The sequence below is a fragment of the Bos indicus genome, chromosome 18 (genome assembly GCF_029378745.1).
Source record: "Bos indicus isolate NIAB-ARS_2022 breed Sahiwal x Tharparkar chromosome 18, NIAB-ARS_B.indTharparkar_mat_pri_1.0, whole genome shotgun sequence".
In the NCBI taxonomy this organism is placed as follows: domain Eukaryota; kingdom Metazoa; phylum Chordata; class Mammalia; order Artiodactyla; family Bovidae; genus Bos; species Bos indicus.
In genome coordinates, this window is record NC_091777.1 from 48,466,972 (window position 1) to 48,494,501 (window position 27,530).

The following is a 27,530-nucleotide window of genomic DNA, read 5'->3' on the forward strand; positions in this document are numbered from 1 at the left end:
TTTTCGTGGCTTTTTTTTTTTTCTAACCACCCTGCAAAGTAGGTCACCTGCTCCTCTTCCAGCTGCCTTTGAGCTTATTTGGAACAAGGCAGATACTGTCCTTTGATGCTGAGGGCATCCGCCTTTCTGGCCCTGCGTACTGCCAAGGGAGGGTGGGGGCGCCGCGCCAGCCTGAGGAGGACACTGGCCAACTGGAGGCCTGGGTCAGGGTGAAGGGAGAGACCGGGAAAGAGGAAGAGGAGGGGACGGGGAGATGAAGTAGAGTGTGCCCCGCAGTCGGGGCCACTGTGTTGGACCCTGTCTGGGCTGAGGACACAGAGCTGCTCCATTTCAGACAAGTTTGAAGCGTCCCCACTCGGCCTTTAAAATAGAAGACTGTTCAGATCTGGGCTGCAAAGCAGCAGCCCTGCGCGCTGGTGGGCCGGGGCCTTTTCCGAGTAACGACGTTTTCCTTCCCAGGGGGTGGCCAGAAACCTATGATATGAATACCTCGGAGCCCAAGACCGAGCCGGAGGGCCTGGCCCCGGGGGGCCGGCCCCCCTACCGCAGCAATGCTCCCTGGCAGTGGAGTGGGCCTGCATCCCACAACTCTCTCCCGGCCTCCAAGTGGGCCGCCCCCGCCACCCCCGGACACGCCCAGTCCCTGAGCCGGCCCCCGAAGCAGACCCCCATGGTCCCCTTCCGGGAGTCCCAGCCCCTGCACAGCAAGAGGTAAGGACACCCCCACCCCTGCCCAGGGGTGCCACCCAGCCCCCACCTCCCCTTGCCCCCTGCCGCCCTCTGCCTTTCACTCTCTCTCCTCCGCCTGTTGTCCAGCCTCCTCCTCTCCCTTGCCTTCTCATTCTCATGCCCCTCCCTTCCTCCTCGCCTTAAACTTGCCTTATGAGCCTCTGGAGCGTGGACGCAGAGCTGGGGCACTCAGCGCCTGCGGTTGGAAATCCACCCTACCATGTGTGATTAAAACCATATATTTGTTTTAAAGGTCAAGGGACTGATAAGCACACAATTTAGGAGAGTGATTACTTCTGGGGGAGACAGGGAGGTGGGGCGGGGAGGAGCCCACCCGTGGGTACACATGGCCCCACGTCTAGCCCTCTGGTCGGGTGGTAAGTTCAGGTAGTTTGTTTTATTATGATGGCATATACCGCTTATCAAAAGATAGGCACTTCTGAATACATTATGTATTAAAAGATAAAGAAAATTTTCTAAGAAATGAGGGAATCCAACTTGCAGAGGAGAGTCTCGTCCCAGGTGTGGGTGGCCCGTCCAGCCTCTGTCAGGCTGCAGACGCTGAGGGGTGGGCTCAGCTGTGGTGGGAAGGAGGGAAAGGGTGTCCTGGCCTCCCCAGCCCTTCGCTCAGCAGCCCTGCCTCCATCCCCACAGAGGAGAGCAGGTGAAGCCCACGGGTGTGGCTGGGTCGCAGGACTGGGCCGGGCTCTCCTCCTCGCTCACCCCCACTCCCTTCCTCTCTCCTATCTCTGTTCCAGGCCCGTCAGCTTCCCAGAAACCCCTTACACAGCGTCACCAGCAGGGGTCGACAAAGTCCCTCCCTACCGACAGCCTTCTGGGAGCTTCTCCACCCCCGGCTCAGCCACCTACGCGAGATACAAGCCATCCCCAGAAAGGTCAGACTCTCTTCTCTCTTTCCCGTTAAGGAATCTGATGAAAGCCAGCAGCCGTCTTCCTCGGGAGATGCACTTACCCGACATACAGGTTTATTTGCCATTTTATGGGGCTCTTGGATTCCCCAGGGTCCTCAGAGGCCCACTGGGATAGAGGGCTGAGTGTGTTAGTTAGGATGTGGGGCCAAGCCAGCCTGGCCAGGACGGGCCCTGCCGGTCCTCACATCAGCGTTTCAGTTGCCATTTTTCTCAATGCCTGAATCACTTGTCTGAGCACGCCCCTTGCAACACAGCTGTTATCTGCCTCCAGCCCACGCTCCCCCCACACCAGGCCCCCACCCAACATTATCCAGTTTTCAGGGCCAGTCAGGCTTCAGTCCTGTCCCCTTCCCCAGTCTGGCAGCCTAGGGGATCTTCCCAACTCCTGCCTGGCTCCCTGTGCCCTCAGAATAAACACAGTTTCTCTAGCTTACTCTCCAGCGACCTTCCACTCCAGTGCCCTGGAACCTTCCTTCTCCCCTGGGGTGCCTATCTGAGGGGTGGCCACACCACTCCCCTGTCCTCGGGCAGAGCCGCACGCCTCATCCTGGATGCCCGCGGCCCATCTCTTCAGCCTCCTGAGCATCTCTGCCCCGCCCCCTCCTCCTTTCCCCAGTGCCCTGACCTGGCCACCTCCCTGAGCCCCCAGCCTCTGTGCCACCTCCTCTAGTCCACCCCCACTCAGTAGCCAGGGGGTCTTTGTCTGGTGGCCATGTCTATCTCCTGCTCCAAACCCCACCCCCACATGTCCCAGAGCTCTCATGACACAACCTCTGTGCTTCACTGTGGCCACCGGGGACCCCTCCCCCTCTCCTGCCTCTCCAGCCTCGTGCAGTGCCCTGCACATTAGCCTCCCCAGCCCCTTCTCCCATCCAAGTGCTGACCAGGCCCGACCCTGCTTAGCTTCCGACATCAGACAAGATGGGACGAGTTCAGGGTGGTATGGCCGTAGACCCCAGCCACTTCTAATCTCCTAGGCAGGCTGTGTGCTTTTCAGAATCCTCCCCGTGTTCTTCTGTCCACCCAGAAGTTCTTCATGATCTTCACCCCCACAGACTCCCCAGACCCCACTCTTCCAATGTGAGTGCTGATGCTCCTCCAGGAAGCCTTCCCTGTACCCCCACCTCCCACACAGTGACGTGTTGCCCCCCGTGCCCTTCACTTCTGTTTGTCTTTTCCTGCCGACCACCTTGAGTCGTCTCCATCCTGTTAGCCCAAGAAGTGTGTGTGCATGCATATTCATGCATGTGTGCATGAACATGCCTGCTGCTTTCCAGTATATAACACTTTTTTTCTTATGATCACCATCACACAGCTCAGGGTCTGGTAGATCCTTGGTATATATTTGATGAAAGGATGGAGTGAGTGAGTGAGTTTGTTTAAATAGCATGCCTCAGAATCACCCAGAGGGAGGGCTTGTTAAAATACCGATAACTGGGCCTCACCCTCGAGTTTCCAGCTTAGTAGGACTAGGGTAGGCCATGTGATTCCAAGGCTGCCAGCCCAGGGAACACACTTCGAGAGCTTCTACGCCTTACCACTGCTTGATTCTAAGCCTCTGTTGTAAAACTTGGGGAAACATACTCTCTCATCTTCTGGTAGCCACCATTCAGCTCTCAACTGCAGTGGGTCCCAAGAGCCCTCTGTGTTCCAGGTGCCAGGAGAAATATTTGAGATACTTACCCAGGGGTTCCTGTTATCAGCACCTGCTGTGGTGAGAGAAGATCTCAGAAGGGATGCACACACTGCCAAGAGCTCTGATAGTCTCAGGCCTTGGAGGAGGGAGCTCAGCCCAACCCCAGGTCTAAGCTGGCTGCCCAGAGCAGGTGGTATTTGAATAGGGCTTTGAGAGATGAATAGGAGTTTGCTGCAGAAAAGAGGGAGAAAGTCATTCCAAACAGAGCAGAGGCCACAGACATCAGTAAGCAGAATGGTGTGGAATGGAGAGGAGTCTGAGGTGTGGGGGCACCAGGGTGGTAACAGTGGCTGAGGCTGGAAGTGGCAGTTGGCGTGGAGCCATCAGCCAAGAATAGAGGTGGTGGGGATGATGCTTTTGGTAATTCCAAGGAGCTTTTTTCCCCCCCCAAAGTCCTGGTGTCCCCCCTCCTATCTTACTGCTTTTAAACTATTTGAATAATTATAGATTCACAAAAAGTTTAAAAGAAACAGATAAAGCCCTCCTTGAATCCTTCACCCAGCCTCTCCAAATTTAACATCTTTCATAACTGATACAGTATCAAAGCAGTTGACATTGGTACAATCCACAGTGCTTATTCAGAATACACCAATTACCTGTGTGTATGTAGCTGTATGGAATTTTGTCCACAGTTAAGACTCAACTGTGCCATCACCATGAAACTCCCTCCGGCTACCCCTATATAGCCACACCTATCCCCTCCCCTAGCCCTCTGGCAACCAGTAATCTTTTCTGGGTCTCTTACTTCATGAATGCTATATAAAAGGAATCACACAGTATGTGCCCTTTTGAGATTCTTTTTCTCTCAGTTGAGAATCTTCCACATTTTTGCCTGTATCTGTAGTCAAATCCTTATTATTGCTGAGTTATATTCGCTGGTGTGGTACCATTGATGAATATTCAGGTAGTTTCTGGGTTTGGGCTATGCAAATATTCATGCTCTGAACATGCGTGAAAATAAGTTTTCACTTCTCTGCGATAAATGCCGAAGAATGCAGTTGCTTGCCAAAATATAGAAACAACCTAAATGGCTGTTGACAGATGAATGGATAAAGGAAACGTGGTGTAATATACACAATGGAATATTATTCAACCATAAAAAGAGGAAATCCTGCCGTTTACAATAACGTGGATGGACCTTAAAGGCATTTATGTTCAGTGAAATAAAGCAGAAAGACAAATACTGTGCAGTACCACATGTGGAATGAAAAAAAAGTCAAAGAAACAGAGTAGATAGAATGGTAGTTACTTGGGGGTGGGGGAAATGGGACAATGTTGGTCAAAGGGGCACAAACTCTGAGTTATAAGATGAGTAAGTTCTGAGGATTTCACGTGTCACATGGTGGCTGTAGTTAATTCTATATTATACACTTAAGATCTGCTAAGTGGGTAGATCTTAAACATTCTCATCCCAAAAAAAGATAACTATTTGAGATGTTAAGTATGGTAATTGTGGTCATCATTTTACAGTGTATACATATATCAAATCATTACATTGTACAACTTTAAGTATATTATGATTTTATGTGTCACTTACACCTCAGTAAACTTCGGGGGTGTGTGAGATGTTTCTCCAAGTGCCACTTACTCAACAAGTTGAGAGCATTATTATTTCAGTGAAAGGGTGTGCTGACCATTCAGTACTGTGTGTAGAAAAGTGTTTAGGAAAAAAAGAAAAGAATACGGTTGCATAGTGTGTGGTAAGTCCATTTTTAGTTTTAAAAAGAACTGCCAAACTATTTTCCAGAGTGGTTGTACCATTGTACGTTCCCACTGGCAAGCTGTGAGTCATCCGGTTTCTCCACATCCTCATCGCTATCTGGTGTCATCGCCACTTTTCACTTTAGCTATTCTCATAGGTGTGATGATAGCTCATCATGGTTTAAATTTGCATTTCTCCAGTGGCTAACGATGTTGAACATCTCTGTGTTTCAGTGTTTGTATATTCTAGACACAAGTCCTTTGTCAGCTCTGCGGTTTGCAAATACTTCCTCCCACCAGTCATTAGTTTGTCTTTTCATCTTGTTAACAGAGTCTTTCATAAAACAAAAGTTTTTAATTTTGGTGAGATGCAAATTACAATTGTTTTCCCTTTATGGATCCTGCTTTTGGTGTTAAATCTTAGAACCCTTTCCTAGTCCTGAGTCCTGAAGACTTTTTTCCTTTTTTTTTTTTTTTAAAGCTGCACCTCTTGGCACGTTGGGATCCTAGTTCCCCGACCAGTGATCAAACCCATGCCCCTTGCAGTGGAAGCACAGAATCTGCACCACTGAATCACCAGGGAATTCCCCTCCTAAGAAATTTTTATTGTTTTATATTTTGCATTTAAGTCCCTGGTTGACATTGAGTTAATTTTTTAAAGCTAGTTTTTTCATAGGGTGAAAGGTTTAGGTTGAGATTCCTTTTTTTGCCTGCCAGTGTCCAGCACCATTTATTGAAAAGGCTCCTTCTCCTCCACTCTCCTGCTTTGCTCCTTAAAGCAAAAGCTCATTGGAAGGGGAAATCAGCTGGGCACATTTGTGGGGGTCTATTTCTTTGTTCTCTGGACTGTCCCATTGAGCTATATACATGAGCTCAGTGAGCTGTTTCTAGCAATTCCACGAGTTGGGTAGCATGTCCCATTGTATAGAGGGAGAAGGAAAACTAAGGCTCAACAAAGTGGATCCGCTTGGGCGGGATCACTTTCCCAGGAACCTGGGCCAATGTGATTCCGAGGGACCAACTCTGACCCAAAGCTGTCCTGCCTGTCCACAGGAATGGTCCCTTCAGCAGTCCCCACCCCCACAGTGATGCTAGGTGGCTGTGATTCTGTGTTTCAGGCTCTCTGGCATCGGCAAGTGGAAAACTCTCACTTTCCCCTCAGATTCCAGCTCCTCCCAGCCCACCCCTGTCTCCCCAGGCTCCCTGATGCTGCTTTCTGTGGCACTGGTCTCAGTATTGTTCATCTCTGACAGCCAGCCAGGTTCCAAGTTCTGCCAAACGTTCCTAGCATACCTCAGCCCCTGAACCCCGCCAGCGTTTCTCATGGCTGGTCACCAGCCAGCCTTAGGAGGCCCTGGAGCAGGTTGGGCTGCCCCAGTGGCCTTTGGCCTCAGCTCCTTTCCCCGTTTCCTGTCGCGCAGTTGACATCCTGGAGCCTGTGGGACCCAAGCCAGGCATTCCAGCCCAGCCACAGACATTTCCCCCTTCGGGACTCCTCTGGCTCCTGCTGTCTTCTCCTGCAGGCCTTGACCTGCCAGATTCATCAGGTTTCCAGGAACTCAGAGACCCTCATAGACTGAGCCTGTCCTGCAGCCTATCTTAGATTTACTGGGAGACAAGAGGGCCTGCACTTTATCAGCCGTGTGGTGTGGGCCAGGGGCTTCACCTCTCTGCCCCTAGGTTTGCTCACATGTAAAACGTCTGCCTCAGGGACTTCCCTGGCAGTCCAGTGTCCAGGCTCCACAATTCCACTGCAAGGGGGCACAGGTTCAATCCCCACTCAGGGAACTAGGATCCTGCATGTTGCATAGCACAGCCCCCAAAAGAAAAAAATTAGCTGTTTAATAAAAAACTCTTAAGGCTTCCCTGGTGGCTCAGTGATAAGGAGTCCACCTGCCAATGTCCAATGCAAGAGACACGGGTTCGATCCCTGGTCCAGGAGGATCCCACAGCGGCGGAGCACCTAGGCCTGTGTGCCACATCTACTGAGCCTGTGGCTTAGAACCCGGGAGCCACAACCACCAAGCTCACATGTCGCAACTATGGAAGCCTACTCATTCTAGAGCCCGTGCCCCGCAATGAGAGACGCCATCACAAAGTCTGCCCCTGAGCAGCATTGAGAACATTCAAGGAGGGAAACTCTTGCGAACACTCAGAATTGAGCCCAGCACACAGGAAGTGCTCCGTGAGGGTCCTGACTGTCCCTGCCACAAGCATGGTTATGCCAGCAACTGCAGATGCCATCCTCATCCTCAGGAGTTTGCCACTGTTGTGTGCAAGATGAGCAAAGTCCAGGCTCAGCCCAGAGCTAGGACAGAATTGTGTACCCAGCTCAGCACCCGGCAGGGCTGGCCTGGACCCCATTTGTTTTTCTCTGCCAGTTCCATAAAGAGTGGTCCGTCAGTTAGGAAGCATTTGACATATGGGGGGTGGTGGAGGGGTTGCTGCTCTGAATCGTCATTATGGTTCTTGGTTCTTGGCACAGGTTCTCGGTTCCTGTATGTGGACTAAGTAGTTGCAAGGCATGGGCTTAGTTGTCCCACGGCATATGGGATCTTAGTTCCTGGACCAGGGATAGAAACTGTGTCCCCTGTGTTGGCAGGCAGATTGTTGTACACTGGACCACCAGGAAAGTTGAAACATTTGACTTTAGACAGAAAACCTAACTCAAGAAGGCATGAGCATTAAGGGGATTTATCATCACGTAATAATTCCAGAGGCAGGTGGCTCTCGGGCTGGTCAGTTGTGTGGGTTCTTCCTCAGGGACCTGACTCCACTCATGACCCACAAGGGCTGCTGTGGCCCTAGGCAGAACCGGTGCCCTGCAGGAGAAGAGGGAAGAACTGCTCTCTGTTTCTAAGGATGAAGGAACTCGGTCACTTACCCACCCCTGAACTAAGCCCTGGTGAGGTCACATGGGACCCCCACGATTGTCTTGTGTGCTTAGTCGCTCAGTCATGTCCAACTCTTTGTAACCCTATGGACTGTAGCCACACCAGGCTCCTCTGTCCATGGGGATTGTCCAGGCAAGAATACTGGAGTGAGTTGACATGTCCTCTTCCAGAGGATCTTCCCAACCCAGGGACTGAACCCAGGTTTCTCACATTGCAAGCGGATTTTTTACCGTTTGAGCCACCAGGGAAGCTCAAACCCTCAGAATTTGCTCAAGTCATGTGGGCGAGGGTTGGCTGCCAGAGCAGCATCCAGACTCCACCAGCAGGGACTAAGAAGGTGGCGCCTCCTGGAGTGGCAGCCAACCATGGCTGCGTCGTGTGTCCACCCTTTACCCAGCCATCCTATAATGCACCCATCCCCAGCTCCACCCATCAGTGTAGGAGACTGACAGAGCACGCTGGAGCCCTGCCCTCAGGACTCCACATCTGTCTTGGTACTTTCCTACGTGGCAGAGTAGGGAGTTCAAAGCAAAGATCCTGGCAGCCCAGGCCTGCTTCTGGGGAGTTTTGCCCAGAGCTGTGCATGGTGAGATGCTGGAATGTCCTAGTTTCATCAGTTTGACCAGGATTTGGCAGTGATACCGATGGCCCCAAATGGGACATATTCAGCACCTAAAAAATGGTCAGCGTAGGCCAGTCAGTTTGCATTGGGATGGGAAGAAGGCTTTTTAGTGAAAGAATTACATGAGTGAACAAAGTACAGGTTTTCTTGATAGAGGACAGTTAGCTGAGAGATGAAGCTGAAAACATTTGTTCAGCTAAAGATAGTCCATCGAGAAATTCCCCAGTAATCCAGAGGTTAGGACTCTGTTCTTTCACTGCCAGGGCCTAAGTTCAATCCCTGATTGGGGAACTAAGATCCCATAGCATGCTGCCAGAAATTGTCTGGGAGTCACATGCAGTGCTTTTAATTTCATTGGCCGGAACTGCAAGGGAGTCTGGGAAATGTAGTTTGTTAACCCATCGCGTTGCTGCCAGCAGTACAGTTTGGATTCTGCTACCACAGTGGAAGCAGAGAATAGACATTGAGGGAAATACCTGCTGTGCCTGCCTCTTACAAACCTAGCAACTGCTGACCATTTTCCTTTAGCACTAAGGATTTGATTCAGGCATTTTGAGAAAATGGAATAAACACATCAACACTTCAACTTCCAGCAATACTGGAGTCACATTTTACCAGGAGGTTGGCTGGCTGCTAAGTCAGCCAGTAAGGTGAAGACTCCCTATGCTTTTTTGTTTTTAAATAGTGTATAATTGCTTTACAGTGTTGTGTTAGTTTCTGCTGTTCTGCAGCTTGCATCAGCCATATGTATACATTTTATCTCCTCCCTTTTGAGTCTCCCTCACACCCCACGCCCAACCCCACCTCTCTGGGTCATCGCAGAGCACCACGCTGAGCCACCTATGCTATAGGCAGCTTCCCACTGGCTGTCTGCTCTGCGCACAGTAGGGTACACATCTCAGTACTGTTCTCTCAAGTCGTCCCACCCTCTTCTCCCACCACCCCCGTGTCCACAAAGCCGTTCTCTACATCTGTGTCTCCATTCCTTCCCTGTAGACAGGTTCATCAGTATTCTTTGTCTAGATTCCATGTATGTGCATTAATATATGGTATTTGTCTTTCTCTTTCTCACTTCACTCTGTATGACAGACTTTACATCAGTTGCATCACTACAGACAACCCAGTTTTGGTCTCTTTCACGCACACGTATAGATACACCACATCTTTATCCATTCACCTGTCAATGGTGTCTTTTTTTTCCTGGAGGCATTAGAGTTGAGGGCCTGGAGAAGTGGGGATAATATGTGTTTTCCTGGCAGGTGAGGAAAGATGAGATTTCAGAAAGTCCAGTGCGCCTCTGCGGCACTCTGCTGCCTGTGTACATGAAAGCCAGGAGCTCAGAGTTGGTCTTTGCAGAGTCAGCCCTGGCTTTGGACTGGCAGGGGGACCCCAGAGAAGTCAGTTAACTCTTCTTTTGGACTTTGGGGGAGGGATTCCAGTTTATTACCCTCTCAAGTTGCAAGTGCAGGCATAGGAAACAAGTGAGCAATCACAGTATCAGCTTGATTAATGGAAGCTCAGTGGCTCCTCCAAAGTCCAGGACTCGTGTCCGTGGAATGCTTCTGGCTGCAAGTAACCAAACATTGTAGGAATTTGTTATCTCCCAGAAAAGAAGTTTCAGAGGCAGAGCAGTTCCCATGGAGGTTAATCCAGAACCCTGACAACATTATCAGGGGCCCCGTGGCTCTTCTGCCCCCTCTCTTCCACACTCAGCGTTGGCCTTGTTCTCAGACTGGTTGGGAGAGGGCGACAGCTGCAAGTGGTGTCACATTTGGACCCGGCAACGTCTGGTGAGGAAGAGAGGGCATCTTTCCTTGTCATCTCCCTCTGGAGCAAGGAGACTTTCCCCCACAACCTCTCAGCAGACTTCCCTTATCTCAGTCAGGTTATGCTGGTTAACAGACACCTGAAAATTGCAGTGACTTAAGTCAGTGAAGGGGTTTCCCAGGTGATTCCACGATAAAGAATCTGCCTGCTAAGGAGTTTGATGCCTGGGTCAGGAATATCCCCTGGAGAAGGAAATGGCAACCTACTCCAGTATTCTTGCCTGGGAAATCCCATGGACTGAAGAGACTGGCAGGCTACAGTCCATGGGGTTGCAGAGTCGGACATGACTGAGCAACTACAAATAACAACAAATCAACAGGGGTTTATTTTGCACCTACACTTCAGGTCCACCACCGAGTGGACCTCTTAGGACCCAGGCCCCCTCACGACTCCCTGGTCGTCACACAGCCCCAGCCAGCCAGTCTCAAAGGGCTGGCGGAGTGGTCCTGCCGTGTGCTTGCCAGGTGAAGAATCGGAAGTATTTCATGGGAGTCTTAATAACTCAAATCCTCTCACATGTCCTCTGTCTTTCCTAACCAACCCCAGTCAGAGAGAGGGTTTCCACCATGATGGATTCTGATCTAGGGTGGAATGGATGTTGGGGAGATGCCAACAGGCTCCGGGTTCACAGAGAATGTCACTGGGACCCAAGGCCACAGAGAACCTTTGCCAGTCCCTCTGTTAAATCTCAGGCCTTGCCTGTGGGTCTGCAGGGCCCGCCTCCAGGAGAATCTCTCTCTAGGAGACAGCTTTGTTATTCCATCCCTCCACAACCCTGTGTAGTAGAAAATGTCATTTTTCAGGTGGGAAAACCGCAGCTCAAGCTGATAAGCACTTGCCCAGCCAAGGTCACGTAGCTAGTGAGGGATGGAGCTAGGATTGGGCCCAGACCTGCCTCGTGCTGACTCCTGAGCCCTCAACCTCTCGCCTGCAGCCCCTTCCTCCAGCAGAGAGACAGACAGACTCGGTTCCGGCCCCTCAGCCCGCTGTATCACGTGTCAGCCTCAGGCTAGAAGTTCTGGGCACACAGGAACGCGTTCAGTCCTACAAGGAAAGACACTGCAGTTGCCTCTTGACAGCTTGGGAAACTGTTGGGGCGAGGGAGTGACTGGACCTGGCTGGGCAGGAGGCCGAGGAGAGGTTTGATCCCCCAAGCGGCCCACTTCCAGGCCTCCTGGACCTACAAATGGCTGCCTTGTTTTGCCCTCTTCCATCAGAGAGAGAGGGAGCCCAAGACCAGCCTAGGAGTAGGGGCTGCTGACAGCAGCTCACCCCGTTTTGTAGCCAAGAAACAGAACCCCGGGGACTTCCCTGGCAGTCCAGCGATTAGGACTCCGTGCTTGCAATGCAGGGGGCAATTCCTGGTCAGGGATCTAAGATCCTACATGCCGTGTGGTGCAGCTGAAAAAAGAAATGGGACTCTAGAGGAGCCTAGGGTCCTGAGTGGCTTCTGCCCCCGCCCTTTCCTTGAAGACCCCACCTGGCCCCATGCGCCGTGCCGCCACCGGCTCCCTGGCATGCTTCCCGGACAGAGCTCATTCCTGACCCGCAGTTAATAGCACGTTTCCAGGCTTACTCATCCAGCCTCCCAGCCTCAAGGAGCCTTCCGGGTATTTAAAACCCCCAGCGAGCAAGTCTCGGCCTCAGGTGGTTTTTGACACACCAGCCTTTCACCCTGTGCCCGCCTGCTCTCGCTCCTCTGCAGGTACACGGCCGCCCCACACCCTCTGCTGTCTTTCGATCCCCACTTCAGCCACGACGGGACATCCAGCGGCGACTCCTCATCAGGTGGCCTGACCAGCCAGGAGAGCACCATGGAGCGTCAGAAGCCAGGTAGGGCACCCCCAGGCCAGCCGTGCCCGTGGCCCCACCCTGCATGACCCGTTACTCACAGTGTGACGGGTGAAGCCCCTCCCCCTGTCAGTGATGGATAAAACACGAAAGCAAGCTGTAAGTGCACCATGTAAGGTTAGAGAAGGTACCTGGGACCAGTGAGCTGGATCCGTGTCCGTCCAGACGGGGCATCAGCAGGCGGGGTCTGCCGTTGCTGTCAGTCAGGAGTTGGAGCACAGATGTGCAACACGGAGGAGGGGACTGCCAGGGACATCTGAAAGTGGTCCTCTGGGGGTGGGGGGCTGAGCAGAACCGGCAGTGTCCTGACTGCTCATTACAGAAAGCCTCCGATGCTGTTTCTCAATGGTGATGCTGAGACACGAGCCCAAATCCAGAGCACCTCGTGTGATAATATAATCACAAAGTGAACACACCCCTGTTCCACACCCAGGGCGAGAGAGACATGGCCAGCCCTCCCAGTCAGCACCCCCAAAGGCCACCACACCCTGTTTCTCACAGCCAGGTTTAGTCTTGCCTGGTTTTAAACTTCACGCGTATGGAACACCGATTCCCACTGGACACACTGTGTGTGCGTACATGTATGTGACTGCTGTGGCTCAGTACTGTGTTGGTGAGGGCCAGCCATGTGACTGTCGCAGTGCAGATCTGAGTAGTGTATCCACTGTCTGAATGACCCCAATGTCTTACTCCATTCTAGCTTTGAAGGACATTTGGATTGGACCAGTTTGGGGTTGCTTAGAACAGTGCGGCCAGGAATATCCTTGTACCTGCCTTTTCTGAAGATGTGCTCACGTCTCTGCAGGGAATATACCCAAGAGTGGAATTGCTGGGTTAGGCATTTAACTTTCTAAGAGATTGTCAAACCAGTTCCCACTCCCACCAGCGACAGAGAGAGTTCTGAGTGGCCCGGGCCTCCCCAGCCTTTCTCGTTCCAGCCTTCCTGGTGGGCACACAGTGGTGCCACACTGTGTGTTTCATTTGCATTTTTCTGATGCCTGGTGAGACTAAACATCTTCTCATATGTGTACTCTCCTGTGTATAAGTATTAATCATGGCATGTACCCCTTGGATGAATATCTTCAACGTGATGTCTCCTAACAAAGCTTTTAGCCTCTTTAAACTATGAGAACCAGCAGGTGATAGGTGGGTTCAAAAGAAAGAAAATCAATGACGAATCAGAAGGTGCTAACCCCGGAGGGGGAGGAGATGGAGATGTCCCCACAGTGGGTGAGAATATCCAGGCAGTTCTCGTGGGGGTTGACCATGTCTGCACGTCACTGGCTACCCCCCAGGTGCTGTGGGGCAAGGAGAGAGGCGCATGCACCCCGTTCCCCAGGGTGGGCAGCCTGGAGAATTCCTCAGCACCTCCACGCCATGGTTCTCTCCCTCTGTATGTGTCTCTTTTTCTTAAATTTTCTTCCTCCTCCCTTCCTTTGTCTTGGGCTGCACTGAATCTTCGTTGCTGTGTGGTCTGTCTAGTTGTGGAGAGCGAGGGCTACTTTTCATTACAGTGCACAGGCTTCTCGTTGCGGTGGCTTCTCTCGTTGCGAGCACAGGCTCTAGACACGCAAGCTTCAGTAGCTGCAGCACGTGGGCTTCAGCAGTCCATGGTTCTGTTAAACCAGGGACAACAGTTGGACTTCAGCCAAGCAGGTTGCCCCCTTCCCGACTACACTCTCCCCATGTCCGCTGCCTCCGGGGCCTGCAGACACGGCTCGCTCCTCGGCTCAGCACGCTTGATCCCACCCGCAGGTCTGTGGTCTCTGCTCCCACACAGACAGGTTCGCTTCCTCCTCCCCACCCAGCTGAGAAAAAGAGAAACCTGTTGCTGGGAGATGTCATTACACCAGGGTGTAAGTGGGGAGGTAACTTCCCCAGCATTCACTATTCACTATGGGCCCCAGATAAGGGGGTTCACAGAAGCTCTCCATGGGCCCTCCTTCCTTCCGTCTTCAGTCCCCCATAACCCTATTCCCCTCTTACTGCCTTGAGGCCTTGTAAGTTGGCCGACATTTCCCTGCACCCTCACAGATCAGGGTGGTCTATGCTCAGAAGTCACCATAAAGTCCAGAGTGTATTCAAGCTCCAGGGTGGGGGGATCCGGCAGAGGGGATGGATGTCAGGGAGTGCCCAGCCCTGGTCAGGTGACTGTGGTCACAACAACAGTAGCAGTTGCGGGTGCTCCACACTCCCTTCTGTTTAATCATCTCAGGAACACAACAGAGGGGCCGCTGTGACCACCCCATTTTAGAAACTAGGAAGGTGAGGTCCTGAAAGGGCGTCCCTTGTCTGAGGTCCCGGCTGGTGAGTAGCTGCATTGAAATTTGGACCAGGACCTACTGGTTCTATAATAGAACCCCTCCTTGACCCATGCCTGCTGCAGATACCACCATAGTCCCTCACCCACAGTGCGAGCTGAGTATTAACTGGAAACAAGCACAGTGCCTGGGGAGTAATTTGTGGGGTCTGAGGAGGTCTCTGAACAAATCACATTTCAGGAGAGGCTAGAAGAGTGTGAGGGAGACAGCTGGGAGAACATTCCAGGGAAAGGGAACTGGTGAGCGAAGAACCCTGGGTGGCAGGGGGTCTGGCGTTGGAGAAAGAGGCCGAAGGGCTAGAGAAGTGGTGGGAAATGAGGCCAGGTAGGTGGCGGGGACAGCGGGGACTTTGTCCTTTACTCAGAACCACGGGGCTCAGCTCTTCTGAGCAGAGGGGGATGGGATCTGACTAGGTGTTCACAGAGTCCCTCTGACTACAGATTCGCATGGGGCGGGGCCAGTGGAGGGCGAAACATGGGCAGGTTCTGGATACAGTTCTTTGGAGGTAAAGTTAGGATTTCCTGAGGTTCAAGGATGATAACTGGTTTCTGACCTGAGCAGCCAAAAGGACAGAGGAGACGAGAGATGGAGGTTTAGGGGAAGATAAGGAGCTGGCTTTGGCCATGTCCAGTAGGGGGTGCCTGGTAGACACTCCATGGAGGTGTGTGGGCAGCTGTATGTACGAGGCTGAAGTCGTGGGGAGATGTCCCGCCAGAGACAGAAATGTGGGAGCCATGGTGTCCTAGGTGGTAGAAAAGCTGAGTGTGACTGCCACAGGCTTGGCTCTCTGCAGAAACGTGGTCTCCTGGCATTTTCGGCCCTCCTCCCAGCACACCAGTGCTTCCTGGGCATCTCGGATGCCTCCAAGGAGGAAAAGCATCTCTGGAGGATGAAGCAGATGGACATAGTGGGCAGTGACACCCTCGACTGTGTCCAGTCAGGCTGCTCTCTCTGTGTCCCTGAGTGCCCTGCCTGGCCCTCCACGCCCACCTTCCCCAGCAGGAACATGGGCCTAGAGCCCCCTACGGTTGCAACAGGGACAGCGGTGTGTGTATGGTGGTGAACTCAGGCTCCGATGGGCCTGGTGGGAAGTTCTGAGTCAGCTGTATGACCTTGGTGATGACCTCATCTCCCAGCCTCAGGTCCTCCTTCTGCAGTGGACACCCTAAGTGTCTCTCCTTGCAGGGTGGTTTTGGGATCCAGTGAGATCACACCTGTCCAGCCCCAGCACAGGACCCAGCCCATCATTAAGAGAATGACGACTCCAGCTTCCGGAGCGCTTACTCTGCACTGTTGATAACGTTGTCGCTGGGGAAGCACAGTTGAGAGCATAGGCCTGAAGTTCTGTGTGACCTTGGACCAGTTATTTAACCTTTCTGAGTCTTGATGTTCTCCTTCATCTATTAAACTGGTACTAATGTCCACCTTATAATATCACTGGGTGGTTTTAGCAAGGTGATGCAGGCAGAGCACTTATAGTAATACTGGACACAGAACTTGTGCTTAGTAATAATTAGCATTATTATGAGTATTTTAACTACAGCACTGATCAAAAGTGTGAGCTCTGGGATTAGACCACCGGGGTTTGGGTCCTCTGTTAACGCATTGTGCATTTATAAGTTTGATAGATATTAATTAGCCCTCCATTTAGATTGTGTGTTTGTATGTGTGTTTAACTTTTTATTTTATGTTGGAGTATAGCCAATTAACAGTGTTGTGATAGGGACTTCCCTGGTGGCTCAGTGATAAAGAATCCACCTGCCAGTGCAGGAAACACGGGTTTGATCCCTGATCTGCGAAGATCCCACATGCCAAGAGGTCACTAAAGCTGTGTGCCAAAACTACTGAAGCCCACGCTGTAGAGCCCATGCTCTATAAGACAAGCCCCTGCAGTGAGAACCCGACGCGCCACGACTAGAGAGTGGGCCCTGCTCGCCGCAGCTGGGTAAAGCCTGCGCGCAGCAGTGAAGCACAGCCAAAAACCATCATTTTGTAAAAAAGGAACGATGATATGATAGTCGCAGGTGGACAGCAGAGAGACTCAGCATGTATCCATTCTTCCCAGAGGTGGTGTGTTTTTTTAAGATCTGATGCTCCATTCAGGCACATTGACCAGCCTTGGGAGTTTAGACTAATTTACACCCATAGCAGCCATCATGATTTTAAACCTGTTTCACCTTTGAACCAGCCATTTCACTTGGAGAATTCTGTCCCAGACACAATTCCACACTTACTCAAAGTTGAATGTAGAGAAAAGGCCACCAAAATGTTAAGAAAAATTGAAAATAACTTGAATATCCATCAGTAGGAAACTGGTTAAATAATTAATGTCCATTCAATGATGGAAAACTCTGCAGCTGTTAAAAATAAGAAAACTTCCAGTTCAGTTATGTGAACATGTGTCCTGAAGATACGATACACAGCAAAAAGCAAGTGTCAGTGTATTTATCTGTAAAGTGAGAGTTAAATTGTCAGACAACGCTTATTATGATTCTACTTCCATTTAACCAAAAAAGTTGTGCAAGGTTAACCAACAAAGGAATGCTACCTTGCATATATAAAGAACCCTGTTCAGGGACTTCCTGGTAGTCCAGTGGTTAAGACTGCACCACCACCGCGGTGGGGGACGGGGGTGGGGGGAGCAGTTCAGTCCCTGATCAGGGAACTAAGATCCTGTATGCCATGCGATGTGGCCAACAGAAAAAGAAAAAAGAACCCTGCTCACCAGAAAGTGGTCAGTTCCATAGAAAAATTTATAAAGGATATGGACAAATAATTTATAAAATAGAAAATCCAGGTGGCCAAGAAGGATGAAAATATGCTCAACCTCCTTTGAGGGTTGAGAGTTGTTATAATAAGGCTTCACTAAGTTAAGCTATGTAAAGCACTAGCATGGTGCCTGGCACTCAGTAAGTGCTCAGTAAATGCTCTGTTCATGAGTGTTGCTAGACCCCAAGACCTGAGTGGATGGGGGTCATGGCAGTGTCATGGTCACAAGCTAAGTAGACAAGCTGCAGAGGAATGGGACCATCAAAACCACATGTAGCGCCAGATCCTTCAGGTGAATGTCTGAGTCACTTCTAACCACTGGTGCGTCTCCTGTTGCACTGCAGAGCCTTTGTGGCATGTGCCCGCCCAGGCCCGGCTCTCAGCCATGGCTGGAAGCAACGGGAGCAAGCATGCCTCCAGGCAGGACGCAGCAGGCAAAGATTCCCCCAACAGGCATTCCAAGGTGAGTCTGGGCCCCGCCCGCCAACCCTGGGGAGCCATGGCCGTGGGAGCCAGCTGCCTGGCCCGCCCTGGCTGCTGACAGCTGGACATCTTCACAGCTTCACCTGGGCGTGCTCCTCCTCCGCCCCCTTCCACTCCAGCAGGGGCTAAATGCCTGGTCTGGAATTAGACCCAGCCAGTGGTGCATCCTGGCTCCAGCCCCCACCATCCATCTCATCTTGAGCAAATCACTCACCCCTTCAAGCCACGATTTCCTCATTCCATCAGCCATGGTGGGAGTCTTCACCAGCTCGGCTGCCCTAACTAAAACACCACAGACTGGGTGGCTGATAAACAGCAGTTACTGATTTCTGCTAGTTCTGGAGGCTGGACAGTCCCAGGTTGAGGCACAGGCAGATTCGGTGTCTGATGAGAACCTGCTTCCTGGTTCATGGACAGCCTTCACCTCACCTCATGTGTGAAAGGAGCTCTCTGTGAAATCTTTTTTAAGGATATAAATACACATATATATGGACTTTATAACCTCCTTCATGAGGACTGTATAAACATATATAGGATAAATACATGAAAATACATAGGGATTTGTAATCTCATTCATGAGGGCTCCACCCTCATAACCTAATCATTTTCCAAAGGCCCTTCCTCCCAATACCATCCCATCAGAGATTAGAATTCAGTGTATGCATGTTGGGGACACAGACTGTTCAATCTTTAGCAGTAGTTTAACTGTTTCCCAGGTGGCTGAGTGGTAAAGAATCTTCCTGCCAATGCAGGAAACACGAGTTCAGTCCCTGGATTGGGAAGATCCCCTGGAGGAGGAAGTGGCACCCCACTCCAATATTCTCTCCTGGAAAATCCCACGAACAGGGGAGGCCGACAGGCTACAGTCCACGCGGTCATGAGAGTTGGACACGACTGAACGACTAAACGACAAACTGCCATAACAGACAGTCCCCAGGTCCCAGTGGCCTCACATAATAGAAGTTTATTCCCCTCTCATGTATCGGTTCAGTGTGGGTGTTCAGCAAGCAGCTTTCTGCAGGATTCAGGAACCCAGGCTCCCTCCCTCTTGTAGCCTCGGGGCACCAGAGCCCTCTACCGGGCCCCTGCCTCTTTCCAGCAGGTGAGGGAGAGAGGACGTTTTGTGGCTCAGACCTAGACAAATGGCATAAATGACGTCCTCCTGTAATGTTCGATTGGCCAGGATGCTGTCACGTGGCCACACATCACTGCAAGGGGAGCTGGGGGATGTAGTCCTGTGTGCCCGGGAGGAGACTGAGAACTTGGCAGTCTCTTCACATCCGTTCGTTCAGTGAGTGAATAATGAGCATGTACCATGGTCCAGGTACTGGGACCCCAGGGATGAAGAGGACAGGTGAGCCCCTGTGCTCACAAGGTTGACTTTCCAATGTGGGCAACAAGCAGTCAGCAGAGAAACAGATTCATTATATAGTGGTGAGAACTGATTCTTACCGCAAAAGAAAGAGTCAAGGGAGAAGAGAGTGTCAGGCACAGCTGCTTTAGGATGAGGTGGTCAGAGAAGGCCTTCGAGGAGGTGACCTGTAAACAAAACCTTGAAGTAAGAGGCAACCCAGGAAAATCATCTGAGGGAAGTGCGTTGCAAGCAGAGGAAACAGCAAGTGCAAAGGCCCTGAGAGAACAGTGCGCCCGGCGTGCTCAGAACAGCGAGGAGGTCAGTGTGGCTGGAACGGAGTGATCCAGAGAGAGGGAGAAGGAGATAAAGTTAGAGACTGGAACCTGGAGCCAGCTCATTCAGGCCCCAGGGGCCACGGGGAGGACTCTGGCTTTTCCAGAGTGAGGAGGAGGGTTCTGAGCAGGGAACAGATGTGAATGGACATGAGTGTTCACAGCCTGTCCCTGGCTGCATGTAGGGCACAGCTTGGGGGCCAGGGATGAGGGGAGACAGACGGGAGGAGGCCGCTGCCGTGGTCCAGCGGGAAGCAGTGGCGGACAGGACCAGGGTGGAGTCTTGAAGGGAGGCAAGCTGGCAGGTTTGGATCTGTTTTGAAGACACAGGCAACAAGATTTGCTGTTGGACTAGATATGGGTGTGAGAGCAAAAGCAAGATCCAGAGTGCCTCCACAGCTCTTGGGTAAGGACAGCTGAAAGTACAGAGGTGCCCTTAGGAGACGAGGAAGAGGCGAATTCAGGAGGGAAGGCCAGGAGCTCAGCTCCAGACACGCTGAGCTTAGTGCTGGCAGCACGTTACGTAGGCAGTGTTGTTTATCCCTCTGAGCCACCCCATGGAGCAGGGTTATTGTCAGCCCATTTCACAGATGTAGAAACTGAGGCACAGGGAAGTTCAATCAATGGCCTGAGGTACCAAGGTCAGTAAGTCGGAGAGCCAGAGTTCAAAGCCGTCTGGCTCCAGGGTTCACACTCAGCTGTGAGGCAAACCCCAGTGGGAGGGTAGGTTGCCCCCAACCTGGGGTCTAGGAATAATGACACAGTTCTCCTTCCTTCCAGGGGGAGCCCCAGTACTCCAGTCATTCCAGCAGCAATACCCTCTCCAGCAACGCTTCCAGCAGCCACAGCGATGACCGTTGGTTCGACCCCCTGGACCCCCTGGAGCCAGAGCAAGACCCTCTCTCCAAGGGCGGCTCTAGTGACAGTGGCATCGATACCACCCTCTACACCTCTAGCCCCAGCTGCATGTCTCTGGCCAAGACACCTCGACCGGCCAAGCCGCACAAGCCCCCGGGAAGCATGGGCCTCTGCGGGGGTGGGCGCGAGGCCACCGGGCGGTCTCACCAAGCAGACCGGCGGCGGGAGGTCTCGCCTGCCCCGGGCATCACTGGACAGAACAAGGGCTACCGACCGAAGCTGTACTCCTCAGGCTCCAGCACCCCAACGGGCCTGGCCGGGGGCAGCCGCGACCCATCCAGGCAGTCCAGGTAAGGCTCCACATCTAGCCCGGGTTCTTCAGGGGTTCTGACCACCTTCCACATCCCCCACGGTCCTGATGGTGGAGCTCCCCTCCCCAGAAGTATGCTCACAGATGGGTGTGCTCACACATTAGTTTGCTTACCATGGACCACCCCTGGCTACCCATCCCGTGGCCTTTAAGGATCTCAGTAGAGGAAGGAAAATCCCTGACTGTCTGTCTCTGGGTCACGCTGACCCTCAGTCTCTTTCCCTTTTCTATTTCCCAAGACCAGTAGTTTTTATGCCTACTGGGAGTCACACACTCTTTCTATTAGGAGTGCATTTGGCTGAAGGTAACAGAAAACCAGACCCACAGAGGCTTGAGCAAATAGAGATTTAACAGTTCCCCGTTGGGAAGTCCAGGGAGGGCAGAGCTGGGCTGGTACAGCAGCAGCTCAGGGAGGGCCTTGAGACCTGGCACCCTGTGTCTTCCTGCTCCGTCGTCATCCTCATACTAGCTGTGACTTCCTGGTCTCCACGTGGCTGTGGTGCCCCTAAGAGGCCTGGGGGCAGAGAACAGAGGGAGATGGCAGCATCCTTGTTGCTCCCTAACTGTGGAAAAAGCAAAAGCTTTCCCAGAACGCTTCCACAGGCAGTGTCCCCTGGCCATGTTAGCTGCAAGGAAGTCTGGGGAATCTTGGCTTAGCCTTCCAGCCTCCATAGTAAAGGGCAGTGTGGACCCCAGATGGTCTCCACTGGAGGGCTGTTCAACACACATTCCCCTGACCTACTGGGCAGGGCCTGAGAATGTGCATTTGTACAGGGTTCTGTGTCGGTGCTGATGCTGTTGGTCCCCAGACCGTGCTTTGAGAACCACTGGTAGAGAGGCAGGCGGGAGTACGTGAGAACAAGCAGGCGTTGACTAACCAACAACCTGGAGTCTACCACGTGGGTGTGTGTGTGCTCAGTAGCTTCAGTGGTGTCTGACTCTCTGTGACCGCCAGGCTCCTCTGTCCATGAGATTCTCCAGGCAAGAATACTGGAGTGAGTTGTCATGCCCTCCTCCAGGGGATCTTCCCGACCCAGGGATCCAACCCGTGTCTCTTAAGTCTCCTGCATTGGCAGGCAGGCGCTATAGCACTAGCGCCCTCTGGGAAGCCTGTGCACCGCATACACTTTGAGAATCTGATGGAAGCGATGAAGTGCCTCCCGTAACAGTCATTCTGCGTCACAGGAGTCAGCCTGATCCAGGGGCCCTCTGAGGTCTGCGGCCCCGGGCAGTGAGTACAGTGCTGCAGCCCCCAGTGTGGACCCCTGAGTGTGTGGGTCCACCTTCCCGGGTCCACCTTCCCAGGTCCACAGTGTGGACGCCTCCCTTCCCTTCCCTTCCCTGACCGCACCTGTTCAGGGGCCAGGACCACATTAGGGATCTTCATCTCCCTTGGCTTCCTAACACATTGGCCAGTGCCCAGACCTGAGCCTATCTCCGCACAGAACACACGCACCTGGCAGTTGCCTCGGGCCTCCTTGACCACAGCCCCCGCTGGACCCAGGTCTTGGTCTGTGTAGAAATGTTTGGGTTTTTTTTTTAAAGGTGAAGCAGTATTTCGTTGGTGGTCCAGTGGTTAAGACTGCTTCAAATGCAAGGGTTGGATCCCTGGTCAGGGAACTAGATCCCATGGGCCACAAGACATGGTCAAAAAAAATATATTTTTTAAAAAGGTAGAGCAAAAATCTTCCTCAAAGTCCTTAGTGTGATGGTGCAAAGTCCTTTAGTCCAGTCTAGTCCATTCAGAATGTTTGAGTGCTGCTCGCTACCTCCTTCAGGGATCGCATGACCTCACAGTGGTCTTACCAAACTCGGGTTCTGCTGCTCGTCACTCGAAAGCCAGTATTTGAGAGACTGGCGTTGGCTAGAAAGAAAAATATACCGTAGTCTGAGGGTCCTGGAGCTTAGTGATTCAAGTATAACTAGATTCTAAGACCCAGGGGCTACTGACACTGACCGGTTTGGAAACCTCCGTGTTTGGGAGTGCTCGCGTGTCAGTGCTGTCCCTCACCCTGGCCTCAGCGCTCCTGGAGTCAGGAGCCAGGAGAAAGGTGAGTGTGGAGAGGAAGGGTCTCCCGGAGACTTAAGTCTGTCACAGTCTGCCTCACTAGACAGATCTCTTTTTTTTTTAATTTATTTATTTACTGGCTGTGTCAGGTCTTAGTCACAGCACACAGTATCTTTCGTTGAGGTTCTCGGGCTCCAGAGTGCTTGAGCTCTGCAGTTGAGGCATACATGCTCAGTAGTAGTGGCACACGGGCTTAGTTGCTCCTCGACATGTGGGATCTTAGTTCCCAGACCAGGGGTCGAACCCACGTCTCCTGCATTGCAAGGCAGAATCTTAATCGCTGGACTACCAGGGAAGTCCTTAGATAGATAGATCTGAATCATTTGAGCTCACGGGCTCTTTTGAACAGCTCCTTCATTCATTTATCTACCCATTCTTTTCATTCACAAATATCTCTCAGGGACTTGTTTCGTCCCAGGTTCTAGGCTGAGCGCTGAGGAGAAGGAACACGCAAATTCAGATGAGACGCCTTGCCCTCCCCTCACCCACCATCTGCTGAGGGAGACAGATTAGAATCAGGTCATCATTGAGACACGTCTAAGGGCACCCACCAAGAGGGACTCGCTGCCATGGTGTGCCCAGGTCTCCCCTGCTGGGCACAGGCCTACAGTAGTAAAGCTGAGTAGCTGAAGGGTTTTGGAATGTGTGCTATAAAAGCAGCGGTGCTGGGGAGTAGACCATGGCTGAGGCAGGAGGAGTGGGTATAAAATTACCCTGTGTCTGAGAGAAGGATTTGCTGAACCCAGAAATGAAGGGAGTAAAATGGGAGAGGCACCGCTTCAAAAGAGGGCCCTGTGGTTGGGAGCTTTAATTTGCATGCAGACAATTGATGCTAATTGCAAATCATTCTTATCTACTCATTAAAGCTGCTTCCTGAAGTTTTCTCCTAGGCAACCAGGCTTTAGTGTGGAGCAGCCTTTTCCAAAATGGGGTGCTCAAGGTAATTTGGGTGGTGCGAGGAGGAAAATGTTTTATTTTAAATGGTTATTAGGAAAAGTGTTATCAACCCATCCCCTGATTTTACAGATACTGCCTTGGACAAGTTAAGAAAATTAATTGATTTAAAGAAATAAACATATTCACAGTCGAGGAGAGTGTGAACTCCAGAGTCAGCCCACTGGGGTTTGAGCCCTGCCTCTGCCTTGTCTTGGCTGTGTGGCTTTGGACAAATGACTGAACCTCTCTGGGCCTCAGTTTCCTCATCTGTACAATGGGGCCTAGTCACTGTCCCTAACTAAGGCCATGTCAGTGTCCCTAGCTGAGACCCTGATGCTGTCATTAAGGTCCTGACACTGTCCCTAACTAAGGACCCGAGCTATTTCTAACTCATGTCCCAAACTGTCCCTAACTAAAGCTTGACCCTCTCACTAATAGCCTGAAGCTGTCCCTAACCAAGGCCCTGATTCTATCCCTAAGACCCTGAATGCGTACTCAATTGCTAAGTCGTATCCAACTCTCTGCGACCCCATGGACTATAGTTCACCAGGCTCCTCTATCCATGGGATTCTCCAGGCAGGAATACTGGAGTAGCTAGCCATTCGCTTCTTCAGGGGGAATCTTCCTGACCCAGGGATTGAACCCACGTCTCCTGGAAAGTCCATCTGAGGCCCTGACTGTCCCTAAAGCCCTGAGGCTGTCACAAACTCAAAGCATGACCCTGTCCTGACAACCTGAGCATCAGCATCTATTTAGGGACAGAGCCCTTAGTGTTCACAGTCAATGTGGGCGGCACATCCACCTCCAGTGACAGCCCATAGTGGCCAGGCCAGGGTGAGGGAAGCCCTCGGGGTGTGGCAGCCCAGAGGAGGGGCCTGACATTGTCGGGGGAGCTTCCCTGGAGAAAAGAGGCTGAGCTCCTGGGAATAAGGAGGGCGGAGTGTTCCAGACAGCGGGTGTGCAGTCCCACTCACCCCGCTGGCCCTCCCACTGTCTTCCCAGAAGGTCGCTGAGCACCTGTGCTCAAGGGGCCCACATGTGCCTCTGACTGCCACTGGCTGCACACTGCCCCTCGCTCAGGGCAGCTCTATGCTTCTGCTGTCATAGGTCCCTTCCCTGGGGCAGGGCCAGAATGACACCCTGCTGCCCAGTCGGCTCCCCGCAGGCAGGCACGAGCACTCCATGGCTGCCCTTGTGTCTCCTTCTGGGGCCTTCGTAGCCCAGCACTTCTTGCTCATTCATGTAGCAGGCACCAAGTGTATGCACTGCTCTCTGCCTCAAACAGGTTCCCTAGCTCTCCTGGAACAGGGTGCTGGGGGAGACAGCAGGCAAATAATTACAAAAGCAGTGAATGAATTATGCTAGGGGAGTGCCTGCAGGGCAAACCTCCTGGGATCTGAGGGGATGTGATGCATGGCTGGAGGGGTGTCTGATCTAACGGGGTGGGTGGGGTGGCGGGAAGGGATAATTTCCCTGAGGAGGAGTCATTTCTACCAAGGAGCAGAGGGTTAAGGAGGAAGGAGCAGGTAAAGCGGCTTCTGGGGAACTGATTTCATCTTGATGCGGTTATGTGGGCGTTTGCTTTGTAACTGTTTGTTAAATTCTACATATATGTTTTGTACACTTTGCTATATGTGGGCTATTTTACAAATTTTTTTAAGACAAAATGGAAAGGTGATGTATGGAGAAAGCGTCCCTATGAGCAGAAATAGCAAGTGCAAAGGCCCTGGGGTGGGGAGGAGGGTGGGTGCCTGCCAGTCACAGACCCCTTGGCTCAAAGATGGAAATTGGGAGGGCAGCTGATGGGAACCTGAGGAGCTTGGCAGGGGCCAGACCACGCAAGGCCCTGTCAGCCACAGCACAGAGTTTGGACTTAGTCCTAAGAGCTGTGGGCAGCAAGGAAGTGTTTCAGCAGAAAGGATGACACAGGCAGATAGATGTTTTGAAAGATGGTGCTGGAGGCAGGATTGGAGAAGTGTCAGGGATGGGTCTGAGGCTGAGACATCAGTGAGAAGGGAGGAAGGGGGCCTAGGCAGAGCAGAGGGCAGAGCAGCTGTGGATGTGTCAGCAGTGGTACTGCCAGGACGTAAGAAGGGAGGAGACAAAGGTCCGGGACAGTGCTGGCGACTGCTCATGTCAGGAGGCTACTGCATATGGGGGTCTTGAGATTCGTGAGAGAGTAGAGGAGACTGGGGCCAAGCAGTCCCGAGAGGAATGTTACTCTTTTCTCGTTGTGCTGGGTCTTCACTGCGGCACGCAGGCTCTTTGTTCTAGCTCGCGGGGTTTCTCTAGCTGTGGTGCACAGACTCTCTAGTTGTGGCACACGGGCTCTAGAGCACGTGGACTCAGTAGTTGTGGCACATGGGCTTGGTTGCCCCATGGCATGTGGGATGTTAGTTCCCCAGCCAGGGATCAAACCCATGTCCCCTGCATTGGAAAGCAGATTCTTGACCACTGGCCCACCAGGGAAGTCCCCAAGAATGTTATTCTTATGTTTATTGTTGTTTAGCCTCTGAGTCATGTCTGACTCTTTGCAACCCTATGGACTGCAGCCCACCAGGCTTCTCTGTCCATGGGATTCTCCAGGCAAGAATATTGGATTGCCATTTCCTTCTCCAGGGGATCTTCCTGACCCAGAGATAGAACCTGTTTCCTGCATTGTCAGACAGATTCTTTACCACTGAACCGCAGGGGAAATCCCTGTTCTTACGTTTACTGACCCTAAAGCACCTACTGTGTGCCAGGTACCGTTCCAAACACAGTGGACAAAGTCCCTCTTTTGTGGAACTGACACTCTTCTGGAGAGAAAGCAAGGCAAACAGACAGCTGAGCAGCCATGTTAATCTGCCAGGTGGGATATGGTCTGGGAAGAAAACCCAGCTAGGCAGAGGTCCTGGAAGGCCTCTTGGAGGAGGTGATATTTTGCAGGAAGCATGGAAGTGATCCAGGCAGGGGAAATAGGAGATGCCGAGTCCCTGAAGGTAAACTCATTTGTGGTGTTCTAGAGATGCTCTGCTGGCCAGACAGGCTGAATGGGAGAATGGCAGGAGGTCTGATTTGCACGGCGGGCAGGGACCCAGCTCAGGCAGGCTTACCAACCATGGTCAGATGCTGGATTTTGGTTCTGAAAGACATGGGAGCCACAGAACATAATCTGACTTGGGTTTTAAGATCACTGTGGGCTCCTCGGGGGAACGTGGGCTGTCTCAGGGGTAGTAGGGATTGAGTTTGCCAGCACAACTCAAGGACTGACTGACTGCCAGGGAAGGGAAGGGCCCCGCCATGCCCAAACCCCCCACCCACTCCCTCCACGCGCTCCAGCCCTCCCGTGGAAACCGCTGCAGCCTGTAGCAGCTTGTGCCCGTGGATGATTCCAGTGACTTCACAGACTCTCCCCTCAGACATTCGTCATGGGAGCCCGGCTTCCAGGCACGGGGCCAGGCGCCAGTGCCTGCTGCGGGCACGCCAGTGGGCTGAGCGATCCCAGGCGGGCAGCCACCTGGCCCCCCGCCCTCTCTCAAGGCAGCACACGCTCCAGAGCCCCCTGGGTTTCCAGAGCAATTTGTCTGCACTGTTTAGAGGTGATGAGCGGCTCTCGGTTCCACGTGGAGCTGACACGGCCAGGCATTCCTGGGCGGGCAGGCAGGCAGGAAGCCCGCGGCCCTGCTTCCGCAGGCATGGCCCTTGTCTCCAGGATCCCCTCCTGGGGGCACAGCCCTGAAAGGTAACATGAGGCCCTCAGGGTCCACTGGGCCCCACCCCGCCCACGTAGGCTGGGAAGCCAGGG

At 52.4% G+C, this 27,530-nt stretch overlaps 1 protein-coding gene across 4 annotated transcripts in view; it reads left to right on the forward strand.

Moving 5' to 3' along the window:
* SIPA1L3 (signal induced proliferation associated 1 like 3) overlaps window positions 1-27,530 on the forward strand; it is a 253,341-nt gene that overhangs the window by 189,998 nt on the left and 35,813 nt on the right. For all 4 annotated transcript variants that reach the window (XR_011561757.1, XM_070771991.1, XM_070771992.1 and 1 more), the window contains 5 exons: window positions 460-711; window positions 1,488-1,625; window positions 12,107-12,234; window positions 17,687-17,805; window positions 20,292-20,719. Coding sequence is in view for 3 of the 4 variants with exons in the window: in XM_070771991.1 (XP_070628092.1) it covers window positions 460-711; window positions 1,488-1,625; window positions 12,107-12,234; window positions 17,687-17,805; window positions 20,292-20,719 (1,065 nt within the window). In the remaining variant the exon portion in view is untranslated. The remainder of the gene's footprint in view (window positions 1-459; window positions 712-1,487; window positions 1,626-12,106; window positions 12,235-17,686; window positions 17,806-20,291; window positions 20,720-27,530) is intronic.